The sequence below is a fragment of the Numida meleagris genome, chromosome 1 (assembly GCF_002078875.1).
Source record: "Numida meleagris isolate 19003 breed g44 Domestic line chromosome 1, NumMel1.0, whole genome shotgun sequence".
In the NCBI taxonomy this organism is placed as follows: domain Eukaryota; kingdom Metazoa; phylum Chordata; class Aves; order Galliformes; family Numididae; genus Numida; species Numida meleagris.
Genome location: NC_034409.1, coordinates 152889782 through 152911610, shown reverse-complemented (window position 1 = coordinate 152911610; position 21829 = coordinate 152889782). Strand labels below are relative to the sequence as shown.

The window sequence follows — 21829 nt, the reverse complement described above, 5'->3', positions numbered from 1 at the left end:
TAAAAGTCCTCGGACATCTAGGATTATATTAGTTATGGTTGTCAGGCATTTTGAAAATAGCTCTGATGTTTTATTCCAGCTGAAGTACATGGTGTTCTATATTTAAATCAGGCTCTAAAACATTCAGGTAATGTAAAGCAAGATTAGTAAATATTTTATTTCAAAGACTGCACAGTTAGAATCCTGAAAATTGTTAATGACACGCGTGTATCATGGGAATGGCTGAAAAATCTGTCATTTTGAAATAGGTTGCAATACAATATCAAATGATTCCCAGAGTAAAAGATACAAGTTCATACACTTGATTGATAGTTTAAATGAGTGTCAAAATCATTTGGCCTGCTATTTATTACTTCACATTGCACGTTTTGGCTGTGATGTTAATACCAACTCTCATAAGACTTGAGAATTATTTTACTTAACTAATTTGTTTTGACAAGGTAGCAATTGAACCAAAGTAAGTAGATAAATAAAGTGAAAAGAGTATTCTCAGGGTTATTCGTCTGAAGTTTTTAATAACAGTGATGGGCTTTCTGAATATTTTATGGTTATTTTTTAGACTTGATTATTGCATTCTCAGTGGTGAACTGATTGGTTTGTAGCATGTTAAGTTACAGTAACTTACATAAGCTTGTTTACAGCTTACTGTGGCTCAGAGAGAAATAATTTTCCATTTACATGCGTGATGGCAAGTTACGTATTCAGTTAAGCATGGTGTTCTACATTTTCTGAAGAGGAAAGAAAAAGTAAATGCATATACATATATGAATATATGTTCATATGTTTATTCAGCTCTACATTTTTTTTCACCCAGAGGCAAAACCTGGTTAATGACTACAGGCTGCCAGGAGAAACAAAGTTTCTGAAGAAGTTAGATGTCAGTGAAGGGAGACTCAGGAGGCTTAAGTTGCTAGTTAAATCTTGGAAGTTAAGAGCAGACTTGAAACAAACCTACATTAGTTCATTAGTATGAATATGTGAGTATACCCTTACTTAGGGTGTATTTTATTTGGGTCTAGATTTTCCTGATTTATTCCAAGCAAGTATAGAAACTTGAGTGAAAAAAACAGGAAATCCGTGTCATGTAAGTTTTCTTTAGTGAATTTGGAATGGCTTTGGTGCTTACCCAAAACAATTTGTACATGTGATATAACTTCTCTGTGAAAGAGAACTGCAAAAGAAAGAGTTTCTGCAAAAAAGACCCTAAGATGCTAAATTTGGCATTCTTCCCATTCAGAAAACAAACAAGCAAACAAGAATAATGAATTAATGCCCTAGACTTTTTTTTCCAGAGGCCAAAGTCTAAAGTCTTATGTTACAAATGTAAGTAAGTTGGGCCTCTTGGGAGGAAGTGTAAGAGACTGGTTTGTTAGTTCAGAGCTCTCTTGGTATGTAGGAGATTAGAGCAAGGCCCTGTGCTGAATCACTTCTGTTTTAACCTGCTTTTCTGTCATACCAAAGAAGCGCTGCAGTTTTGAGTTGTATTAGGACTTATACTAATATCCTTCCATCACTTAAGTTTTGTCTGGATAAATACAAATGAAAGTACTTTGGGGAAAAAAATAATCAGAAGCCTAGCTTTCCTTTTGTATTATAGCACAGAACCTTATGACAAAGCATATGCATGTTACTTGATGTCTCACAGATTTGAGGTCAAATATGTGTAGAGTCTTGTCCTACACTGAAACAAAAAGATCTGTTATTCTTAAATGGATGAACAAGAGAGAAAATAGCATAGGCTGGAAGTCAAACATATTGGGGAGGAAGTGAGCTTTGAGGAATTGAAATTACAGTGAACTAGTAGTAGAAGTTTGTGGGGAAACTTGTTGACACGTGTAAGAAACCATTGAGGTGATGACTGCTGGCTTTCCTGACTTAGATTGGAAGTACCAAGGAAGTTTGAGACAGTGATAGAGGCTAGTGGGGCCTGTAACACGATTGATCTGAGTACTTAATAGTAAATCACTTTTCTCTTTTAGCAGCGTGCATCAATAACTGACCCAATTTTATGATTGTTCGAAGAAATGAAAGAACGGGTGAAGATTCTGAGGCTGTTGCTGAAGAGAAAAAGTGAAATAATGGGAGTTTGGCTTTGGGGGGTGGGGAAGGCTTTTATGTAAAAGAAACTAGCGAGGTCAGTAGAGTAACAAGTTTAAGCAGAAGCAGTAGGTATGAGGAATTAAATCGGAATCATCAGCGAGGAGCTGGTTATTCCCTTAACCTGAATCTATTTGCTCAAATATGCAACTACTGACTTCCGTGCTGGCAGTAGGTCCCAACCCAATCTTGCTCATTCAGCTGCTTGTATATTTCCTGATCTGTTTAAAATAACACTTAGGAATGCTCTGTTGTACTAACATAAATCTCCCTCTTGAAGGATTCACTTGCATAAATTGTAGCTGAGATGTTATGAAGCTGAGTACTTTATTTTTTTGATTTCTAGGAGTAAATCTTTGAATGATGTCAGTGCAGAGGAGCAGCAGTCATTGCGCAAAATTCGTTATGAAGAACTGCAAAAGATAAAAGAACAGCTGCAAGAACAAGACCTGAAGTGGCAAGAAGTAAATACTACTTTTTGCTCCTCCTGATGTGTCCTGCCAAAGGGCTGGGTGCTGCCAACGTTCAGTACCCCTAGAAAACTGGCTTTGGCATGTGTGCGGTAACTCATGTGGTTGTGCTCTAAAATGATGCATTTCATGCAACTATGAGTGTTTTTTGCAGGGAGGGGATATCTGTTTAAGGCAGAATTGAATTTATTTTTAATGTTGTTACAAGTTTCTGATCAGTGCTTCAGGATATGATTTGTATATGCTGTGATATCACAGTAAAGCCTTCAGGTTTGATTTCTGCTGACATAAAATTTGGGACACAGTTTCATGTGTTGTCTGAAATTTGCAAATGTTTTTTTCCTGAAATGATTGGAATGTCTGAGTATTTGATCCTTTGGGAAAGGAAGGAAATAGTATTTCCTTGAGCAAATTCTTGAGGCTCCTATCTCTCAATAATTCTGACTTAAATTCAGCTTATAAACTGACATGATAACATTGCACAGCATCATAAGGTTATCTAAAGACCTTTTTTTTTTTTAATTAAAATCTGTGATTGCTAATGATTGCCAGCTAGAGGTTGAAATTAAAAACAGACTATCAAGAAAGCACTTCATAGCTGTTTGTTTAGTGCATCTCGGTCATCTCAGTTCCAATATTCAGTACTTCCTTAACCAGCTCTGGTATTTCATGGAAAAGTTTGCCAGTTCACATTGTGGTGTTACAGTCATAGGAGATCTATTTCTATGGTTGGTTGGTTTGTTTGTTTTCAATTTAGAATTTAAGACGTGTTTATTCTCAAGCTAATGTATCAGGGTAACATACTGGCTATTTGAAAACTAAATGATTAAAAAAATCTCCGCATCCAAAGCCTACAAAGAAATTCACACGCTATTCACATTTGTTTTCAACTATGTGTAATTGTGTGATGTATTTTAGAACAAAATTGAAAATGTCAAGGGGAAAAAAGTACACTTATCAGTTGGCGGAAAGTGCATGGAAAAATGGCCTTGATGCAGAAACGCAAGTAAAATTGGGGCACCAGGTAGCATGTCATGGGATGTCTCTGTAGGCTTGCAAGATCTGGAGAAAATATTATTCTAATACACTCATGTGATTTCTGTAGGATCTAGCAAAATGGAAGAATCGTAGAAAGAGCTTCACTTCAGAATTGCAAAAGAAAAAGGAAGAAAGAGAAGAAATAGAAAGGAGAGCCTCTGAGGTTTCTGATAGGAGTAGCAAGCCTCTGAAAGAAATGCAGCAGGAAAGGTAATGACCGTAATGGAAGTATTAAACTGTAGAACTTAAATCTGACTTTCTTTTTCCTTTTAATTCTTGAATGGTTTTTACTGGCAAGTTGCAATTGATGCTTCAGAAATCTCAACAATTTTAGTTCCAAATTATAGTGTAAAAATCTAGGCAACTGAAGAGCAAAACATGGTCTCCTAACATGTTGTTTTCATAGAATGTTAAACAGTTCTGCTCTATAACTGATTCTTTATTCCAGCAATGAATAAACGTACTGTGAAGTCAGTATTTGTATGCACTTTTAAGAGTTTGAAACAATAGAAAATTAAACTAGTTAATTGCCTTTTTATTTTTGGATTAGCTTAACTATTTCTCTTTCCTCTAACTTTGCATTTGCTATTCTCTTTGTAACAGTGGATAACTAAAAAAGTTTACAGTTCTGTGAGATTCATAACATGAATGAAATCATGTTATGAATCTCACAGAACTGTAAACTTTTTTACTTGATTTCCTCTTTATCCCCAGTTGTTCCTCTAGGTATTTACAGAGCAAGACTCTCTGAAGAGAAAAAAGTGCAAATTGAGTATCACAGTACTAAATCTCGTGATGAGTCCTTTTTTTTTTTTTCTTTTGAGTGAATAGCTGAGGCGAAGGAAATATGCATATGGCGTATATTTATAAAGGAAACTTAAGTAAATCTTAAAATAACATTTTGACTTATTTATGAGGACAGCAACTATAGTCTCTTCAAGAAAAATATGGTTTCAAATTGTATTGAATCTCCAATATTGCCAACATATTGAATTAGAAAATTACATGGTAAAAGTTATCCCTCTTATTGTTCCTTTTTGGCAGGAGAATGAATAGCAAAAAAAAAAAAAAAAAAAAAAAACACCCTGTAATTTGTTATCTGAAGTACAGTATAGCATTTTCAGAAAGCAGACACATCAACAGTGGCGTATATACAGTTCAGGTGGCCTTCTCTAAGTTCTTTTCTTGATAAAATCAGAATTTCTGAGGATATGCAACTTGAATAGCTTATTTATTTATTTATTTTTTTTGCAGAGAGTTTGCTGTCTTGGTGACAATCTTTTAGTTTGACAGTAATATACCTGAGTGTTACGGAAGTGGGTGTGGGTGTGGAGATGAACTTTAATATATTTTAAGTATTAATACTTTTAAATAATGCTATTCATTTCAATTTATCAGAGATGTGTTTCTCAGTTTATGCTGTCTTGAACATTTACTAGTCAAAAGTCTTAGGTCCTACCTGTCCACCAGTTCACTTCAGTATTTTAATGAGCACTGTCTTGCAGGGAACAAAAATATGACAGGAGATGGGCATATTCACTGACTGATGATGTGTTTACTGAAGAAGCACCTACCACACGATCATCAGCAGCAAAAGATTACCTGTTTGAAGAAGAAACCTCTTACAGCACTAAGGACAGCAAAAGCCAGTATGCCGCTCAGAGGAGCAAGGAAAATCTACCAAAGCCAGAGAGCTCTGCCACGCGTGAGGCTCCTGCTGTCTCCAAGAGCCTGGCAGAAGAGCAGAGCTCGGCTCTTTTGTCTACGCGCTACTCGGTGAATGCTCAAACTGGGTCAGCTCAGGTTTCAGCTTCTCTCCCTAGAAGTTACCAGAAAACTGATACCTCCAGGTTAACATCTGTGGTTACACCAAGACCTTTTGGTGTCCACTCCAGAGGAATCTCCTCACTTCCACGGTCGCTCACGGTAAAATTCTCTTTAGTTCCTGAAATTTGTAAATGTTGAGTGTCTTGGATAGCTAGGTGGACAGTAGAATGTAATGATCTCCTTAAAAACAAAACAAAAAGCGCTTCTGCTGTTTGTTGAAGGCAGTATTAACAGAGCAGGCAATTCTGTCCTTGTGTTAGATGTTTACTTGTTTTTCTGTATTTGAAAGAGCTTCTAGAAATACGTCTAAAAATATTTTTGGAAGAATAATCTTTTTATTACTTTTAACAAATCTCCTTAGCGTTCCTTATCAGAAAACCTGCACTTGTCTGATGTAATTGTCTGAAACTAATTTAACATCATTGTTAAAGACAAATTTTCAGGTGATATAAATTTCTTTGGCTCTGCTGACTTTGAAACTGAAGCTTTACTCCAGCCTAGAATTTGCCTGCTCAGTAAAGCACTGAGACACAGAAATAGTTCTGTTGTTAAGCAGTTTTTCATAGTTCTTCCTTAAATTCCTATTTGGTTTGATTTTTAAAATGGCAAGCATGCAGATATTTCTAAGATGATTTTAACAAGTTTACCTTAACAAGTCTCAACTATATATTCTGCAAGCATTTTAAGGGGAAAAAATCTTCATTTATTAAAAAAGTGGGTAATTAGTAGTGGGCACTGTGTGTAGTGACTAGAAACTGCGTGAAAGGAAGGAGTGTTTTGTTAATACTTAGACTGTTGAAAGATTAAGGACTTAAAAAAGGATTTTTACCAAACTGTCATTTTTGTTCTAGATGGATGATGCTCAGAAATACAATGGAGAAGTAGAAAAAGCTAAAAGAACTCAAACTCTAACCAGCAGCATGTTTTCACTACCAGACTCTACATACTCTCTCTCCACCAGTGTACTCAGAAGGAGAGGTGAGGAGGAGGAAGAGGAAAAAGAAGGTGTTAAGTCAGCACCTACTCCTAGTTTGACATTACCTGTAAAATCCCAAGACCAAGATGCTGGAGATAGTATTCTTAAACCAGAATATTGTTCTCCTCCTGATTCTGTTTCACTTGCATCTTCTGCAGAAAATGCGAGTCTGTCAGAGCATGACGATTCAAAATCCTTGGTAAGTGTGGAAATCATTTAATCAATCACTTACTGTAACTGAATGCTGCAGCAGAGTTTAAATAAATGAAGTTACATCACATGCAAATATTCTTTAGTGGTAAGAAAACACTTCATTTGGTTTAATTCATGGGAAAGAGAATTTGGGAAGAACGTGGAATTGGTTCTTCTGTTGAGCTCTTTTCCTACTTTCTATCTGTCTTATGCTTTTATTAAGAAATGAAAATGGTTATTCTAAATATTTGGTTTGATACCTGTGAGATTTCTGGCACTTTCCCAATTAGCTAATTGTGCTCACAATGAGGCATGTCAATTAGATGAATGGTCTAAGCTGCTGCAGCATTCATTTGCACTTTTAAGCAAACTGGCGGTGGAAAAATAAAGATCAGCTTTTCAAAGGCTAGCCTTAAACATTAATATCACAATGTCTTTTTTTTTTTTTTACCATCAATTGCGACTTGAGCCTTTTTTTGTTTTTGTAATTGGATACTTGAAATTATTCTAATTGGTATTCACACTGATGAATTTAAAAAGAAATCACCACCTTTTGTACACGCTTATGCAGGAGCTGATTCTTTCAGTGCTTTGGTGTATATATATCAGTGCTATTTCAATTGATCTCATATTTCACTGTAGAAAATGAAGAGCAATAACTTTGGCACCACCTTTATGCAATCTGTAATTCTGTCATTTACACCCAACAACAAATTAAAGATGAGTTTGTTGCATTCCTGATGTTGCTGTACAAGTTAATTGTCAGTAGCTTTAGTGGAGATGATAAAACCTTGGATGCTGATTAATGAAATCACTTCACATACCATCTTTTCGTACATTCAGTCATTTTGAATCATCCTTCCCAATCACCTGTGGAAAAAGGAATGCTTTAATAGTACCAACACTCCTTAGCCATTGCAATGAAGTTATACTTTTCTGAAATTGTGATTTTTAAATAAGGGAAGAGATTGTGATTGTTTTCTTTTTTTTTTGTATTATAGTAAAACCAGGCAGAGAAACTGCAATTCTAATCAGTGAAAACATAGTTTAGATTTGAGTTCTTTTTTCTTTTCATCACTTCAAGTGAGAGCAATGTGTACTAAATTCTACTTTTTTTCTCTGTCATTGGTCACAAAGATATTAAATGTCCTGCCTGTAAATGAGGAATGTGTTTAACCAAAAAAAAACCAAACAAAAAAAACCAACTGGTTGTGTTGTGCTTCAAACGTGCTGTGACTTGAGGAATGCAAGCTCTATTTGTCTTCATGTTTGTAAATTATTGCCAGAGCTGAGAAATTGATAAAGTTCACTAGGCATCAGGGCAAGAACACCAGGTTTGTAGAGTACTAAGTATCTTGGAGATGTCCTGTCCAAATTATGAAGCTCAGTATGCAAAGTCGCGTTACGCCTCCAACAAGGTAGGTTTGAAAAAGAGCTGGGTTGGGGTGATGGAAATAAAAATAAGGATTGTAATTTCCAGGAACACACTCAAATTCAGAAGCTTGCTATGTGCTCCAGCCCAGTGTGCTAACCTATCACTAGCATAACAGTGAATGTGCTGTGTTACTTGCTTGAGGTGTTGAGATGAATAGAAAAAACACAAGGTCTGTTTCAGTGTGGAGCCTTTTGCAAGCTAGGAGCTGTTTGGGAGTAAGGACTTGATAGTTTCAACCCTGGGTTGTGACTGGGTTGTGAGTGTTTTGGCACGAATGTTCTGGTAACATAAGGATAAACCTCAGGTTATTGCCTTGAAATACTGCTGTCTTCTGCATCCCTTGCTTGGGTACCGCAGCAGCTTCCCCTGGCTGCTTCCTGCCCTGAGACTCCAGCTGCCCACTGTGTCCTTTGACCAACAGAGAAGCTTTGGGGAATGGCATGGGGACATAAACTTCTAAATATTTGCACTTGGTGAAAATGAATCATATCCTTTCAGAGGATTAGTTCACTAGGCAACTAAAATGTAGATATACACTTAGTGCATGTGTAAGTGTGTGGGGTCTCCTTGGTGTATGTGTTACTGGACTATATCTGATGTGTTTGACAGAAGTCTAAAATATTGTTTCCTTTTACAACAGTATCAATTTCATTATAATGAAGTGAATAGCGTGCATTTGGGTACTTTAATTGTTTTTTAATGAATTCACATAAAAATGTTAATGTATGCACCACATGTTCCTAGTATATTGTGAGATTGTAAGCAAACGTTCCAAAATATATTCCAAGTTAAATATTTCTGTAGTTCAAAATGTAAATGTCAGGTTTCATTCTGGTTTTGAAAGCATGTTGACATTCCCGTAGATTGAAAAAAAACCTGAATTCTAGCTAATTTTTGGATTACTAAGTCCTCCATGACAAAATCTGTGGGTAACTAGTACTATTTGGCACAAAATTAAGTTGATTGTTCACCCAAGTAAATCTAGCTGCAACGTTGAGCCTAAAGGAAACTGATGGTAGTTTCTGTAGTATGTGCAAGAAGAAATAAGAAGAGTTGTGTTTTTTTTCTGCGCTCCTATTTTACTGTTGATCTGTCAGGAAGCACTGAATCCTGCAAATTTACAAGATGGTCCATGGAGACCCATTTAAGTGTTTTAGTTTCCTCAAAATTCTTGTAGCATCATTTTAGGAAGCATTTGAAATGAGAAATGTATGGCTAAGTATGGCTACAAAATGGAAAACTGAAAACATACCCGTTTGAATGAAAAACAAACTAGTTAGTTAACAGAGTTCAGTGCTGTTTCCTTTGTCAGTGATGCTAATAATAGATGATTGAAGTGCACATTGTGAGTCGCCTTGCTTATTTAGTGGATAAACTTTCCCTCATTTAGATTCCCGTGATACCAGATACTGTAGTGTCATGTTTTATTTTTCAGGAACAGTACAGTGAATTGAGAATCAGTATGAACCAGAGACCTGGCTACAGTCACAACTTTGGGTTTACAACAAATTGGACTTCTTCAGGGGCCTTAGTACAGACAGTTGAAGAAGGTAAATGTCTATTTAACTGTACAAACCTCATTCTTGTACTTTAGTTTGCAAAGGCTTCTAAACTAGGTATTTACTGTATGCTGCAAATATTTCAAAAACCTCAGGTAGACAACTGAAGAATGAACACTTTGTTTGCTAATTTATTTTGGTCAATCCTCATCTCCTGAAATGGATTTTAGTCAGAAATATTAAAAGGTGTTTTTCTAAGCAAGAGTGTTTTTATGACATGGAAAAGGTATAAATGGCTCCTTTCACCTTATTTTCAAGATTTCCTCTGCATGTATTTGTAAAACATGAATTGTAACCTGGTTGGGAGTTAGTATTTTTATTTTTATTTTACCTTTGTTAGTGAGATGGAATTTTGGAGACAGCTAATATTTTTGGGTAGTTGCAACTTCTAAATTGATTTCCAATGGTTTTTTTTTTTGCAGATGTTGTACTGTTAACAGAAAGGAATATATATATATATTTTTGATGTGAAGCTTATGTAACAATTATTGTTAAGTCTCAGGTTTCCTGCTAAGGAAGAGTTTGGTTTTCTTAAACACAAAACAAACAAAAAAACCCTACCACAACAAAATCATATTATGCCTTTTTTTCTGAACAGTATCTTTCACATCGCTAGTAATACCTAGGCAATAATTAATTGTACCTTTTTTTACATCAAACATGAGTTCATCTTAAGAAAAGAGAAATTAGTGTCAATATCTCATTTAGTTAACCCTTTCCAGAGAGAAAAATATATAATTTAACTGTATTTACTGAGCAGCCTTGATTTTCGTTTTCAAGTCAACTTATTGACCTCTCCTCATTATAGCTGGGCACTTCACATAATTAGATTTGAACTGTTAATAATTGCTTTGTGTGAAGAATAACTCTCCATTTACTTTTCCTACTCCTAGGATTCTGTTTTGTTGCTGGGAGGAAAGGACTGTTTATATTCACTGCAAGCTGTAAATGAGAAACTTAGGGGTACTGGGTGTTCCTGCTTGTCATTCACAAAGCTCTAAACAAGCTCTGCCCCTTGTTTCTGTAGGCAATGGGAGGATGAAGGCCTTGAGACTGTTACCTGGCTTATGCTGTATTACCATTCTCACAAGGGAGGTCAGAAACTATATCAATTAAATAGGGAAATTTTAGTGGACTGCATCTCCTTGGTATTTTCATCTATAGCATTTTTTTCTCTCAACAATTGACTGATATTGTGTCCTTAAGCAGTACAACACTGTGAGTGTTCTTTTAAAGGAATGAAGGATGAAAGAGATGTACAGCTCATTCAGGTGTAAGGTATACTTCAGCTGAGGGCTCCTGAATGTTTTGTTTCCTGTTTCTAAGAATAAGTCATAGGATAATACTGGTATAATACTGGTTGGAGGGGACATTGGGAGATCACCTAGAGCAATCCTCTTGCTCAAAAAAGTATCAAAATTGAATTCAGACCATGGTCCAAGGCCTTACCGAGTTGAGTTTGAAACCCTCCAAGGATGAGGACTGCACAGGTTCTCATCACCCAACTGGTTGTTCTGTCCTGTACATCGTAATGTCTCAACTTTTTTACCAGGATACTGTGTCTCATGTCAAAAGCCTTATTAAGGTCAAGGTGCAATTATGCTGTCATTCACAGATCTGTTTATTTTATTGTTAAAGACACCCAGGTTCAGCAGGTGTGATTTAGACTTGCAAGTGCTTGCTAGCTGCTCCCAATCACCTTTTTTATAAGCACAGAAATAACTTCACAGAAAACTTCCTCTTGTTGTTTTAATGTACTTGTTTTCCTAACTAGCTCTGTGATTTTCTTTTGGTGATAAACTACGCTTGTCTTATTGCTTATAATGACTCTGTATTGAACATAAGCTTCAAGTAATTGTTAAGAAAACTACTTGGCAAGTGAAATTAACTTCCTATCTGTATTCTCAAAAAGCTTATTAAGAGTTAAATTTGTAGCATGTTTCAGTGAGACACATTTACTACATATAAAATAAGTTTTTTTTTTTTTACAGGGATTTTCAGCCTTTATCCTAAATATTACATAAACAGAAAGCTCTAGAAAGTCATTAAATCTTGACGTTGTTCTGCTAGCTCCTCCTCTGCCATGTAATCTTTATTATTCCAGTTCTTTCACCTTCACACACCCTATTTCCTATTGTTTTTTTTTTGTGATTGTATTGAACATTCACTGGAATGTAGGATGAAGTAAATTTGCTCTGCTTCCTACGTATTCTTACATATGTGAGAATACGAGTTGGTATTTATCTGTTGTAGTACCAGCAGCTGGGGATAAGTTAGAGATAAATGAGTATGTGTGGAAAATGGTTTGTGTTTAGCATTTATGGATTTTATTTTATTTTTCCCTTGGGTAAGGCTAGTAAGAAAAATCTGTTTTCAGGGAAATTGATTTAAAGCAGCCATACTGTGCTGGCATTACTATTATTATTATTAATAATATTATTATTTTTGTAATCTAAACTAAATTATTTACACTCATAAAAAAGAAATTATCAAGAATTCCTATAGTTTTAGAGGAACTGGACAGAGGAAGGCAGTTGGCACCATACAGCTTTAGGCACCTAATAGCTAACTAGTATCTGTAGGCTTCTCTGGATGGCAAATTAGAGCAGGAGCCTGGAATCGATGCTTTGGTTTGCACTCTTGAGAAGCTCTTTCATTCACAGACCATAATGGCAGAGTGGAAATACTGGCTGACAAAGTTACATGCCAAAAAATTGAGCAGTGTAATTTGTCCTAAATATGCTAAGTGTACCTGTGCAATCTAGGTCTGGATATATTTTTCTGGTGATATGGCAGGAACTGTGAAATCTTAAATTTACATATTTTCTGAAAACCTCAATTGATAGCCCAGCGGTGCTATTCTTACCTCTGAGCTGGTTCTCATCCCAACTGACCTATTTGAGTTAAATAATCATCTTTTGGCTCTGAGCACTCGTCATGCCACAAAACAATTCTGATGCCTTTGAGCCTGAAGCATTCTGTATACTGTGAGCATGAAATTCCGTCTGTGTGTTCAAAGTGTATGATACTAGCTGTCTTAAATTGTGATATGGGGCACAATTCCAAATGTTTACTGAACATCACTGAAAGTAGTACCTTCAATGGCAGTATCTTCAAAAGTGTCTTTAAAATCACCTTCATTTACCTTCAAAAGCTTTTAATCCTTTAACAACTTGACTCTAAGGAGATATGTTGTTTGTTTTTTTTCCAGTTAAACTACTCCCCATGTTTTGTTTCTCCAAAAGAAAACACTACTTTTTCTTCTATAATAGTATTTAAAAAAATTAATGTGTTTTGAGAGTTTTGTTGATAACTGCTAATGGAGTATCAGTCCATGCTTTAAGAATGCAAAAAAATAGAATATGGAGCTGTGCTCTTCCAACACAGTAGTGTCATCATTTTTTGTGTAGTATGAAGGATCATTGCTTAGTTCATTATTAAGAAGCATAGCTTTCCTTCATTTCATAATTTACTTGGGTGGCAGGAAAATTAAAGCTATCTGAATTTTTAGTGGATGATCCAGACTTCGAACAGCATTTTCCTAGTGAGTCAGAAGGTTAGGATGAAGTATATGGTGTCTAAATTTTCTGTCGTGTTTGTCCACCTTTCTTTCTGGTAATGTAATATAGCATTGTTCTTGGTACTTTTGTGTGCTTTTCTCTACTCAATCTGGAAAATGCTTCAGTTGTGTAATCCACGTTTGTTCTGCTAGGGGAATTATTCTCAGTGGAAGAACCATTCAGGTATAATTCATGAAATTGTACTTAGGGAAGCCTGAGTTTCTCAACTTGCCTGTTTTCTGAATTATTAAAAGAAAAAAAAAAAAGAATGAGAAGGCTTATTAACTGCTTTTGTATGCACTCTGTCCTTAGGCTAGATTACCTGCCAACACATAGTAACAGGTGAAAAAGAGTATAAAGTGCATCCTGTCTTGCAAAACATCAGTAAGTTTCAAAGTCCAAGTTGCAATAAAATTTGTAATTGGCTTGTACACACTGGCAAAATAAATACAATCCAGAGAATTCTAATAGGACAGCACCCAGCAATACCTTGAGTGAGTTTAATTGCCAGTTAATTCAGAGCTAAAAAGCTATTCTAGCAAAGTAATATAGCAGCATATTCTTGTCAATCAAGCCCAGAAAATGTAAATAACAATATGAGAAAGCCAGCTCATATGGGAATTAACAGAATGGCGTCTGTTTTGGGGGCAAATAAGAGGATTATCCAAACATTAGCTGAATTTCAGCAAATTTCTGCTACAGATGCTGTGGTGCTGCCTCTCTCTGTTGCTATCCCAGATTATAAAGGTTGAGGCAGGAGTGGGCTAACCAGAGGCCATTTGTTAAATGAGATAGCCAGAATGTGGATGCTTGCAAACCCAGAAAATTCTTTTTCATATTTATATATCAGATTTCAACACTACATTAATATTAACTGATTTTACTGACCTTATGCTCACAGTGCGATCTGTTTTTTTCCTAAGAGTTTCTGAATATCTATCGATAAGTATTTCTTTGACTGAGTTATTTTTTTCTCTGCATCATAACTGTCTTTAAAAATAACTGTGATTGGAAATGTTTTTTTCTTCTGTTTTCATCAGATAGCCCTGCAGCACTTTGTCAGCTGCAGGTAGATGATGAGATCATTGCTATCAATGGCACAAAGGTTTCACAAATGGACAGTAGTCAGTGGGAAGAAGCCATCACCAGAGCACTAGAAACTGGAAACCTGGTCATGGATGTTAGACGATATGGAAAGAATGGTGAGTTGTTTCATAGGGCAGGTACAGTATGCTCTGTAAGGCAAATAAGCTTTGTCTCTGCTGTACCTGACAGCTGAGTCTCCTTATTACCCTTACAGTAGTAATACGTATCTGAGCTAAGTAGTTTGCTAGTGTGTCTGTTGCATTTTAACACAGCTTGGCTTTTTTTAACTGCTCGTGCATTGGAAATGTTTTGGCAAGCAAATCTACTAAACATTGAATTTACTGACCTCTGTCTGGTGCTCTGACCTGTTTTTAAGAGGAAGCGCATTTCCATAAGTAAATAAAATGTGCCACCAACTTACAAGGGAATGTGATTACAAGGGAATTTTTTCTGCTGCACCACAAAAATGAAGAGGGATTAGCCTGTAGAGATGATTTTTAAAGCCTCTGTCCCTCATTTTTCAGTTCCTCCTTTCTTCAGGGAGGGAGTATCTTTCCTGCTTTCTTCAGGGAGGGTTTTTGCTGATGTGTGAGCTTGTAGTTGATATAGCTCCTCTCTGCTGTAGTTTTGACAGTCGACCCAAACATTGTGATGCTGTAATCTCTCCAGAATGGTAGTACCCATCCAGACTTCCATCCTGGCTGAAGGCCCTGTTGAGCTCTTCAAGCTTGCTGTGAATTTGATCGGGAGTTGGAAATGTGACCAGTGATTTAATTGAAAGTATAATGTCAAAACATTATTTTAGTGGGAAGTCAAGTAGAATAATTTACCAACAAGTGAGGGGAAAAAAGAACAGTGGGGCAGGGACAAGATGAGTAACGATTAATAGCATAAATTAAGAGTGAAATTATTGCAGAAAAGCTAATTTAATAAAATTTAGGGTATGGGGAGAGGGTTGGGGGCAGTGGTGTAATGGGCACTAAGTGAAGGTGGTGTTTTTTTTGCCCTTCATCAGTTTTTCTAGTTTAGACTACCTTTTTATTTTTTGCCCTGTGTGTTTCCTGAGTAGCTTGGACATGAAAATGACACTTCACTGGATAGTGTATGATTGAAACTGTACCTTGTGTGAGTAAAGTTGGAAGAATTTTCTTGATCCTTACTAATGCTGATGAAATAGTTTTCAATGAATACTAATTACTCTCTAATGTTGAGCTGCTACAGTCCCATGTTAGCAAAATATTTGGTGAGCTCTTACGTGGCTTCTGACTAACAACTGTATTTTTGGGGAAGGCGGTCTTCTCATAAATGCCCTTTGTCCTGTCTCTACAAATTCCATCTGATTTGTGTCTCTCCCTCTTTGTTTATATGTTTCCTGTGTTATTTTAATGTGTTTTCGCTAACTCTTGTTCTGTTCTTTGACGTTACTGTCTGTGTTAATTTCTTGATCTCCACATACCAAAAGACTGGGGCAAAGACCAGCCTTCCCTGCCACATGTAAGGCATAAAATCCTCAATCTCACCAGTATGGGTACCAACATTATAGGTACATCTGATAATAAATGGATTGATGCAACTTCTGGAGAGCGCGTTTCAAGTGTTTCAACCACATCAACAAAAAGAGAATTCTCCAGCAGTCTTCAAAGTTCTGTGAGTGTGTTTTTGAACAGTTTTGGGATTTGGGAGGAAGAAGTAAGTGAAATCGGATTGCCTTGGTAAAGAGGAGAACAGAGAAGAGGATAAGACCTTAGAAATCTTATTCTTAATTTGCATTGCTAATTCTAAGGAACATACAAGTTATTGTAAATACAGAGATGTATCTAGGTATTTATTTAGATGCTCTGAGAACTTTCTACTCTGTTCATGAATTTCTGACAGGTATTAAAATACTTCAAGACTATGTTTCAACTAAAAGATACAGACTATTTATTCTATAGAAAGTCATATTACCTCCATTGTTATTGTAAATTAATGTTGCAGTCCAGAGGAACAGCGAATATGTGCTTTCAAATTACTTGCAAATAGCTCCCAGCCTGCCTGTGGAGCAGCTGAAATGGAAGATCTTGGCTTCTGACGCTTTCGTGCAATATCAGCTACCAATTCACAGCTGGTCATTGATCCCTGCAAAAGCCTGCAGTTATATTATCGTATAATCTACTCAGGAAGTTTCAGTTTTGAATCCTTCTGTTGAACTTTTAATATTCTGAAATGTTTCACCATATACAGTTCCTATCAGGGGCATTGTTTAATTGAATCAACTTCCACAAATCTAATAAACTTGAGCCCTGTTTCTTTTTTCTTTTTTTTTTTAATTTTTTTCTCAGGGTACAGAAACAAAATTGATAAATGGCATGCAAGGACAACTTGGATCTAATGAACAAAGAGGTAAGCTACCATTGCTTTTCATCTTCTAATGGTATGGGTTTGGAGCAAGCACAGATACTAAACCTGTAATCATCACAAGCTTTGTACGGTGGACTAAGTGAGACCTTAATGAACTGAAATCACAGAGATCTAATTGCATCCAAACTGGATGTAACTTGCTTCCATGACATGCTGAGCAGTCGGAGACCTGACAACAGTGACAAATCCCCTGTTTCAAAATTAGTTGTAAACTTGCTGTAGGGGTAGGGATGAAAAAGCAAGAGAAGGCACAGAATTTGTTATAATTGCTACTGCATCGTGTGAAGCCTGAGTCAGTGTGAGTATCAATTTATTTCACTGCACAGGAAAAGAGTGAAATTGGTATATATATATATTTTCTATTTCATTTGTGAGGATTTTTTTTTGGGGGGGGGGGGGGGAGGGTTGTTGGCAGTTGTTGTTTTTATTATTATTTTTGTTTACTTTTATTCCTGGAGAATGATATTGATGGTTCTGGTATGAATAATAATTAGTTATGATGCTGTGAGCAATTATAATACTGCCTGATGGCAGTGAGAGAAACCAGGTATGTTGACTTCCTAATGGAACAGAAATTTGTATTTTGTTTTATCTTGCATGTGCATGGTCATTGACAAAAGAGTTCCCCCGAAAGGTCATTTGCCCTCTGGAGGTGCTTTTCAGATGATGTTAAATTGCATTATTGTTATAGTTGGACTATGTTAGATATTAAAATGAAATACTAATCAATGTATGATGTAACCAACTAAAAACTGTATTTATTACTATGAAAGATGGGATTTTCTTTATTTCAGGGGCTTGTTTTTCTTTTTTAAATGACGCGGCTGTAGACTGGAGGTATAATAATCATTTGTTATCCATTGGTGATAGTCATTTAAAAGAAAAACAAAACAGTACCTCATTGATTTGTTTGTATTCTCTGTATTTTTCAAATAGCATCTGAACCTATTTCTTTGAAAAACTTAAAAAGGCGGTCACAATTTTTTGAACAAGGTAAATTGAAGAGCTAACATTTCATGTACTTTCATGAAATTGTTCCTGCTGCACACTCTTCCTAACCGTTCTGGTGCCGGGTGCTCTGCCTCTTCAGCATTGTTTGCTGCAGTTATCTTGAAGCAACATAATTCATTTCCCTTCTTTCCCCAGGGTCATCAGGTTATTCTTACAATTCATGGGTCTACCTTTGTGGTAATGGGTCTTTGTGTGTTCTCTTATATTTATAGCTTTTTAAAGTCTCTTATATGTTGTTCATCTTCCTTTTATACACTGGGTTTAGAGCAAGAGGGATAGCACTCTGTTCAGGTTTGCTACTACCTACAAAACAGAATAATGTTGAACATTCCGGCAGAAGCTTAGTGTGGAATTCAAACAGCTGTTAACAAAATACTTAACTCTGAATTTGAGTTTGTTTGGAGTTGTAGATCTGTGCATTCCTCAAAATTGGTGGAAAACAGCAGTAACTGACTTTCCTCTATGTGGTGAAGTCGCTAGGTCTTGAAAAGACCGGTATAAATTTTGAAATGAATCTTCTGGTTTTCGAAGATTTAAAAAAAATAAAAATAAGGTGCTCAATTTTGGTTTTGTAGGTTGCATTTTGGTGTTCTGCATGTCACAACTCACGTACTTCCACTAATGTGTCTAATGCTGTCTTCAGACTGCGTATGCCTTGCTGTTTCATTGTAGTGTGAAAGTGAAATTCTGGCCCACTGGAAGTCCAGTGTGAATTCTGCCAAAGATTTAAGCGAAGCCAGGACTTTGCCTCAGTGATAATGGCTTTCATTTTTTGAGAAGTGATATGTAAAGTGCTGCAGTGTGTGTTTTTGGTTGTGTTGCTCTGTTTGCTGTCTTGTATCTTTGATAAGGTGATATTCTGTTGTTGGTTGGTTGTGGCTTTTTTTTTTTTAGGCTGGCTATGAAATTTGTGTTTGAATTTTTTAGCAATACTTCCAGTATTTCACTTCTGCTTGAGGAGGAGGAAAAGTGTATATTTCTAGAGTATGCACTCAGTGTAGTTTTGCTTATTTTTTGATTTCTCTGACATTATACTGTTATGAGAGGATTCTCTTTTTAAGCCTGTACAGGCCAACGTAGTCTTACAGGGGTAAGATAAGGAGATATTCTTTGTATCCTAAATTAAGAATGTTGCAATTTGTTGCATTTGTGCATTTTTAAACTGAAATTTGAACTGCTAAGTAACAAGGATATTGACAACAAACAAAAATAATTATGTAAGATGATGCCTGGGGAAGGGTTACTCTTAGCGCTTCTCCACATGAGCACTTTTTAATATATTTTTGTTTTAGTAATAATTTTGGCACAAGCTAAGACCAAGCATCATATCCTCGAACAGTGTAAGGTTTGAGGTGAATGGTGACAAGCTCAGCAAATTTGAATGTGCTTTGGGGAATAGGAAAGAAGGGCGATTGGAAAGGGAAAATACGGTTTTGTGGCATAGAAGTTGCTCTTAAGTCATGCCAAAGGTATCAGGCAAATAGCTTCTATACCCAGGCATACTGAACAGTAGGATTTCACAATAATAATAGAAGAGCTGTAGCAAGGAGCTTCTGTGTTATCACAGTGGGAGAGGTACTGCTAATCCAAACAATTGCCAGTGGCACCTGTAAGCATGTAAAGCCTTTAAACAGTCACCTACATTAGTTGAAAGCTCCTAATGTATTCTGAGCTCTAGTAAGTGTAAAGTAGGGTCAAATACAAGCATGGCTTACTATTGAAGCAGAAATTTATCTGAAGTTCAGACTTCCTACACTTGGATAAGTATTAAAATAGTGAGTATTGTTCTAATAATTCCTGTTTTTTTCTGTTTTGCTTCTACTCCCAAATCCCAAAGGAGGCCCTGAGCCTGCAATGCCTGATGTAAGTACTGTCTACAAACTACTAATTAGCTGCATAATCCTTGTCTTTTCAAGAAGCCCACTGCTTTCTATTGCTGTTTTTTCACACTGGCTTAAAATTCCAATCAAATCAGAGAGTACTGAGACTTTTTAATGTGTAAAAGGATAGTTGCCTACTGTCCCTCTGAGGAGGCTGAATCAGGTTCTTGCCACTCTAAAGCTGTAGTGTTTGTAATGGCTTTTATTTCTCATTTTAAATTGATGCAATTTAAAACATATAGTGTTGATAACATGTAGTAAGGTAGTATTAATTCACTTGCATGCTGTATTAGCTCCCAGTCCCATCCATTAGTGCTCCAAGTCGTCGTGTTTGGGATCAAGAGGAAGAGCGAAAACGACAGGAGAAATGGCAAAAGGAGCAGGATCGTTTATTGCAGGTAATGTTAATCTTCATGAATTTGTGTGTGGTAACTAAGAGAAGAAAACATTTCTTGACTTCTGTGAATCTTACTGATGGCAGAATAGGACTTCCAGATGCATTTTCTGGGCTTTGCAGTCACATACACAATTTTTCAGAAAGAAAAAAAGAGGGAAATGCATTAGTAAGTTTCATAAAATCAAACCCAGACTGTATATTCACTACAGCCAGAAGTGCTCAGTTATCAGAAGGCTGCTTTGCTCTCACTGGCAAAATAACTTACAACGAGCAAATCTAAGTCATCACTTTTGAATATACATTTTATTTTCTTGCAGAAAGATTCTCTAGGATGAGTTTTACCATCCATTTGAGACATCGACTGTCTTAATCTCTGAATATAAAGCAGGGCCATGGTTAGATGCCTGCTAGCATCCTGTCGTTTAGCAGTCAGCTACTCAGTTGGAGTCAGCTTGGTTCCCAGGACCTCAGAAAGCCAAACCAACTGACTAGTGCAAATCCACCTTGATAACCAGATTCCAGAGATGGAGGGAAGTGTTGCAAAAGGAAGAGGCAATGTTTGCTGTCTTAAGATGATACAGAAAAACCAACCACACATTCCAGGATTGAGTAGGCTTATGCTTTGCTGAGCTGAGGTCTTTACTGTAAAACATATCTCTGGAAATTAAATTAAGTATCTAAAGTCTGTTGGCTAGCAGAGGCATCGGTGAATGTCATTTACTCTGCAAAAGCCATCTTAAATAGCATTTAGGCATTCAGCAGTAAATCATGATGACAAAGCAGAGTTTAACTATCCTCTTGCTTTTTGGATGTTTCAGCTGTTGTCATTCCTCTTAGCTTTCAAACTCCACAAGGCAGGAGTTGTGACTTTCTAAACATATTTGTAATATCTGTTATGGCTTGGGTGCACAATCTGACATCTGGAGAGAAGCCTTTAAGGAGTATAAACCTCGGCTTCTCTTTTATTGAGAACAATCTAATCCCTCTGCCATCACTTCTCCTTGTTTCCTTCTTTTTTTTTTTTTTTCACTTGAAAAGCTAAATTTAGCCAGAGCAATAATGCTATTTCTCTTTCCCATGATATTATTACTTACTTGCAGAACAGAGAAAGGAAGCTAAGTCTAAGACAGTGCATTGATTTCATATTAAAACCAGTCATAGGACAAAATTGGAGGTCCAAAAATAGGCTTTCGTTCAGATAAAGTTTCCAAAAGACCAAATGTTCTTGCTGAAACCAAATTACTGCCTCATATTTCACTTAGTGATCACTTTATATTTATCATATTACTCTGTCCAGTTCCAAGTTAAATATAATTACTCTGTAATCAAGAAATACTTTAGATAGCTTAGTTCCCAAATGAACAAAAATCAGCTGTAATGACAGAGAAATAGCAGATGTGAGGTCAGTTATCATGTAAGAAGCCTGGATTCTCTGAAATTGATGACTGAACTCCTTTTGATTGTATTTGAGCCAGAATATCATTCATTTGTGGCTCACCTAATGTCCTGGAGGAGCTCAAGTATGTTTATACCACACTAATTAAATAAAGAGTAGAATAGTTTAATACAATTAAACCAAATTCCTTATTTATGTGTTTAACTTCAATCTAACCTAACAGGAGAAATACAAACGGGAACAAGAAAAACTGAGGGAAGAATGGCTACGAGCTAAGCAAGAAGCAGAAAAAGAAAACTCCAAGTATTTAGATGAGGTAAGCTGTGACTATGGCTTCACTTTTGACTGTTCAGTTTCACAGTGGCTTTTTAAACTACTAGTGGGAACACGTAAACATACAAATAACTATTTTGCTATGTCATTTATCTTCTTGTTCCTAAACCAGAATGATTGTCTATGACTTGACAGAAGGAGATTGGTAAAATGAAAAGAGGAAATGGGGTGT

The 21829-nt window shown here is 36.2% G+C and overlaps 1 protein-coding gene across 6 annotated transcripts in view; it reads left to right on the top strand.

Annotated features, from left to right (window-relative positions):
* The window catches only part of LMO7 (LIM domain 7), a 130114-nt gene that overhangs the window by 93245 nt on the left and 15040 nt on the right, over positions 1-21829 (top strand). For 3 of the 6 annotated variants that reach the window (XM_021417278.1, XM_021417236.1, XM_021417243.1), the window contains 12 exons: positions 2444-2561; positions 3673-3815; positions 5111-5531; positions 6284-6607; positions 9471-9585; positions 14195-14356; positions 15703-15887; positions 16562-16622; positions 17577-17633; positions 19489-19514; positions 19825-19929; positions 21548-21640. In XM_021417278.1, the coding sequence (XP_021272953.1) occupies positions 2444-2561; positions 3673-3815; positions 5111-5531; positions 6284-6607; positions 9471-9585; positions 14195-14356; positions 15703-15887; positions 16562-16622; positions 17577-17633; positions 19489-19514; positions 19825-19929; positions 21548-21640 (1810 nt within the window). The remainder of the gene's footprint in view (positions 1-2443; positions 2562-3672; positions 3816-5110; positions 5532-6283; positions 6608-9470; positions 9586-14194; positions 14357-15702; positions 15888-16561; positions 16623-17576; positions 17634-19488; positions 19515-19824; positions 19930-21547; positions 21641-21829) is intronic. The other 3 variants (XM_021417272.1, XM_021417261.1, XM_021417252.1) reach the window with 3 other exon arrangements.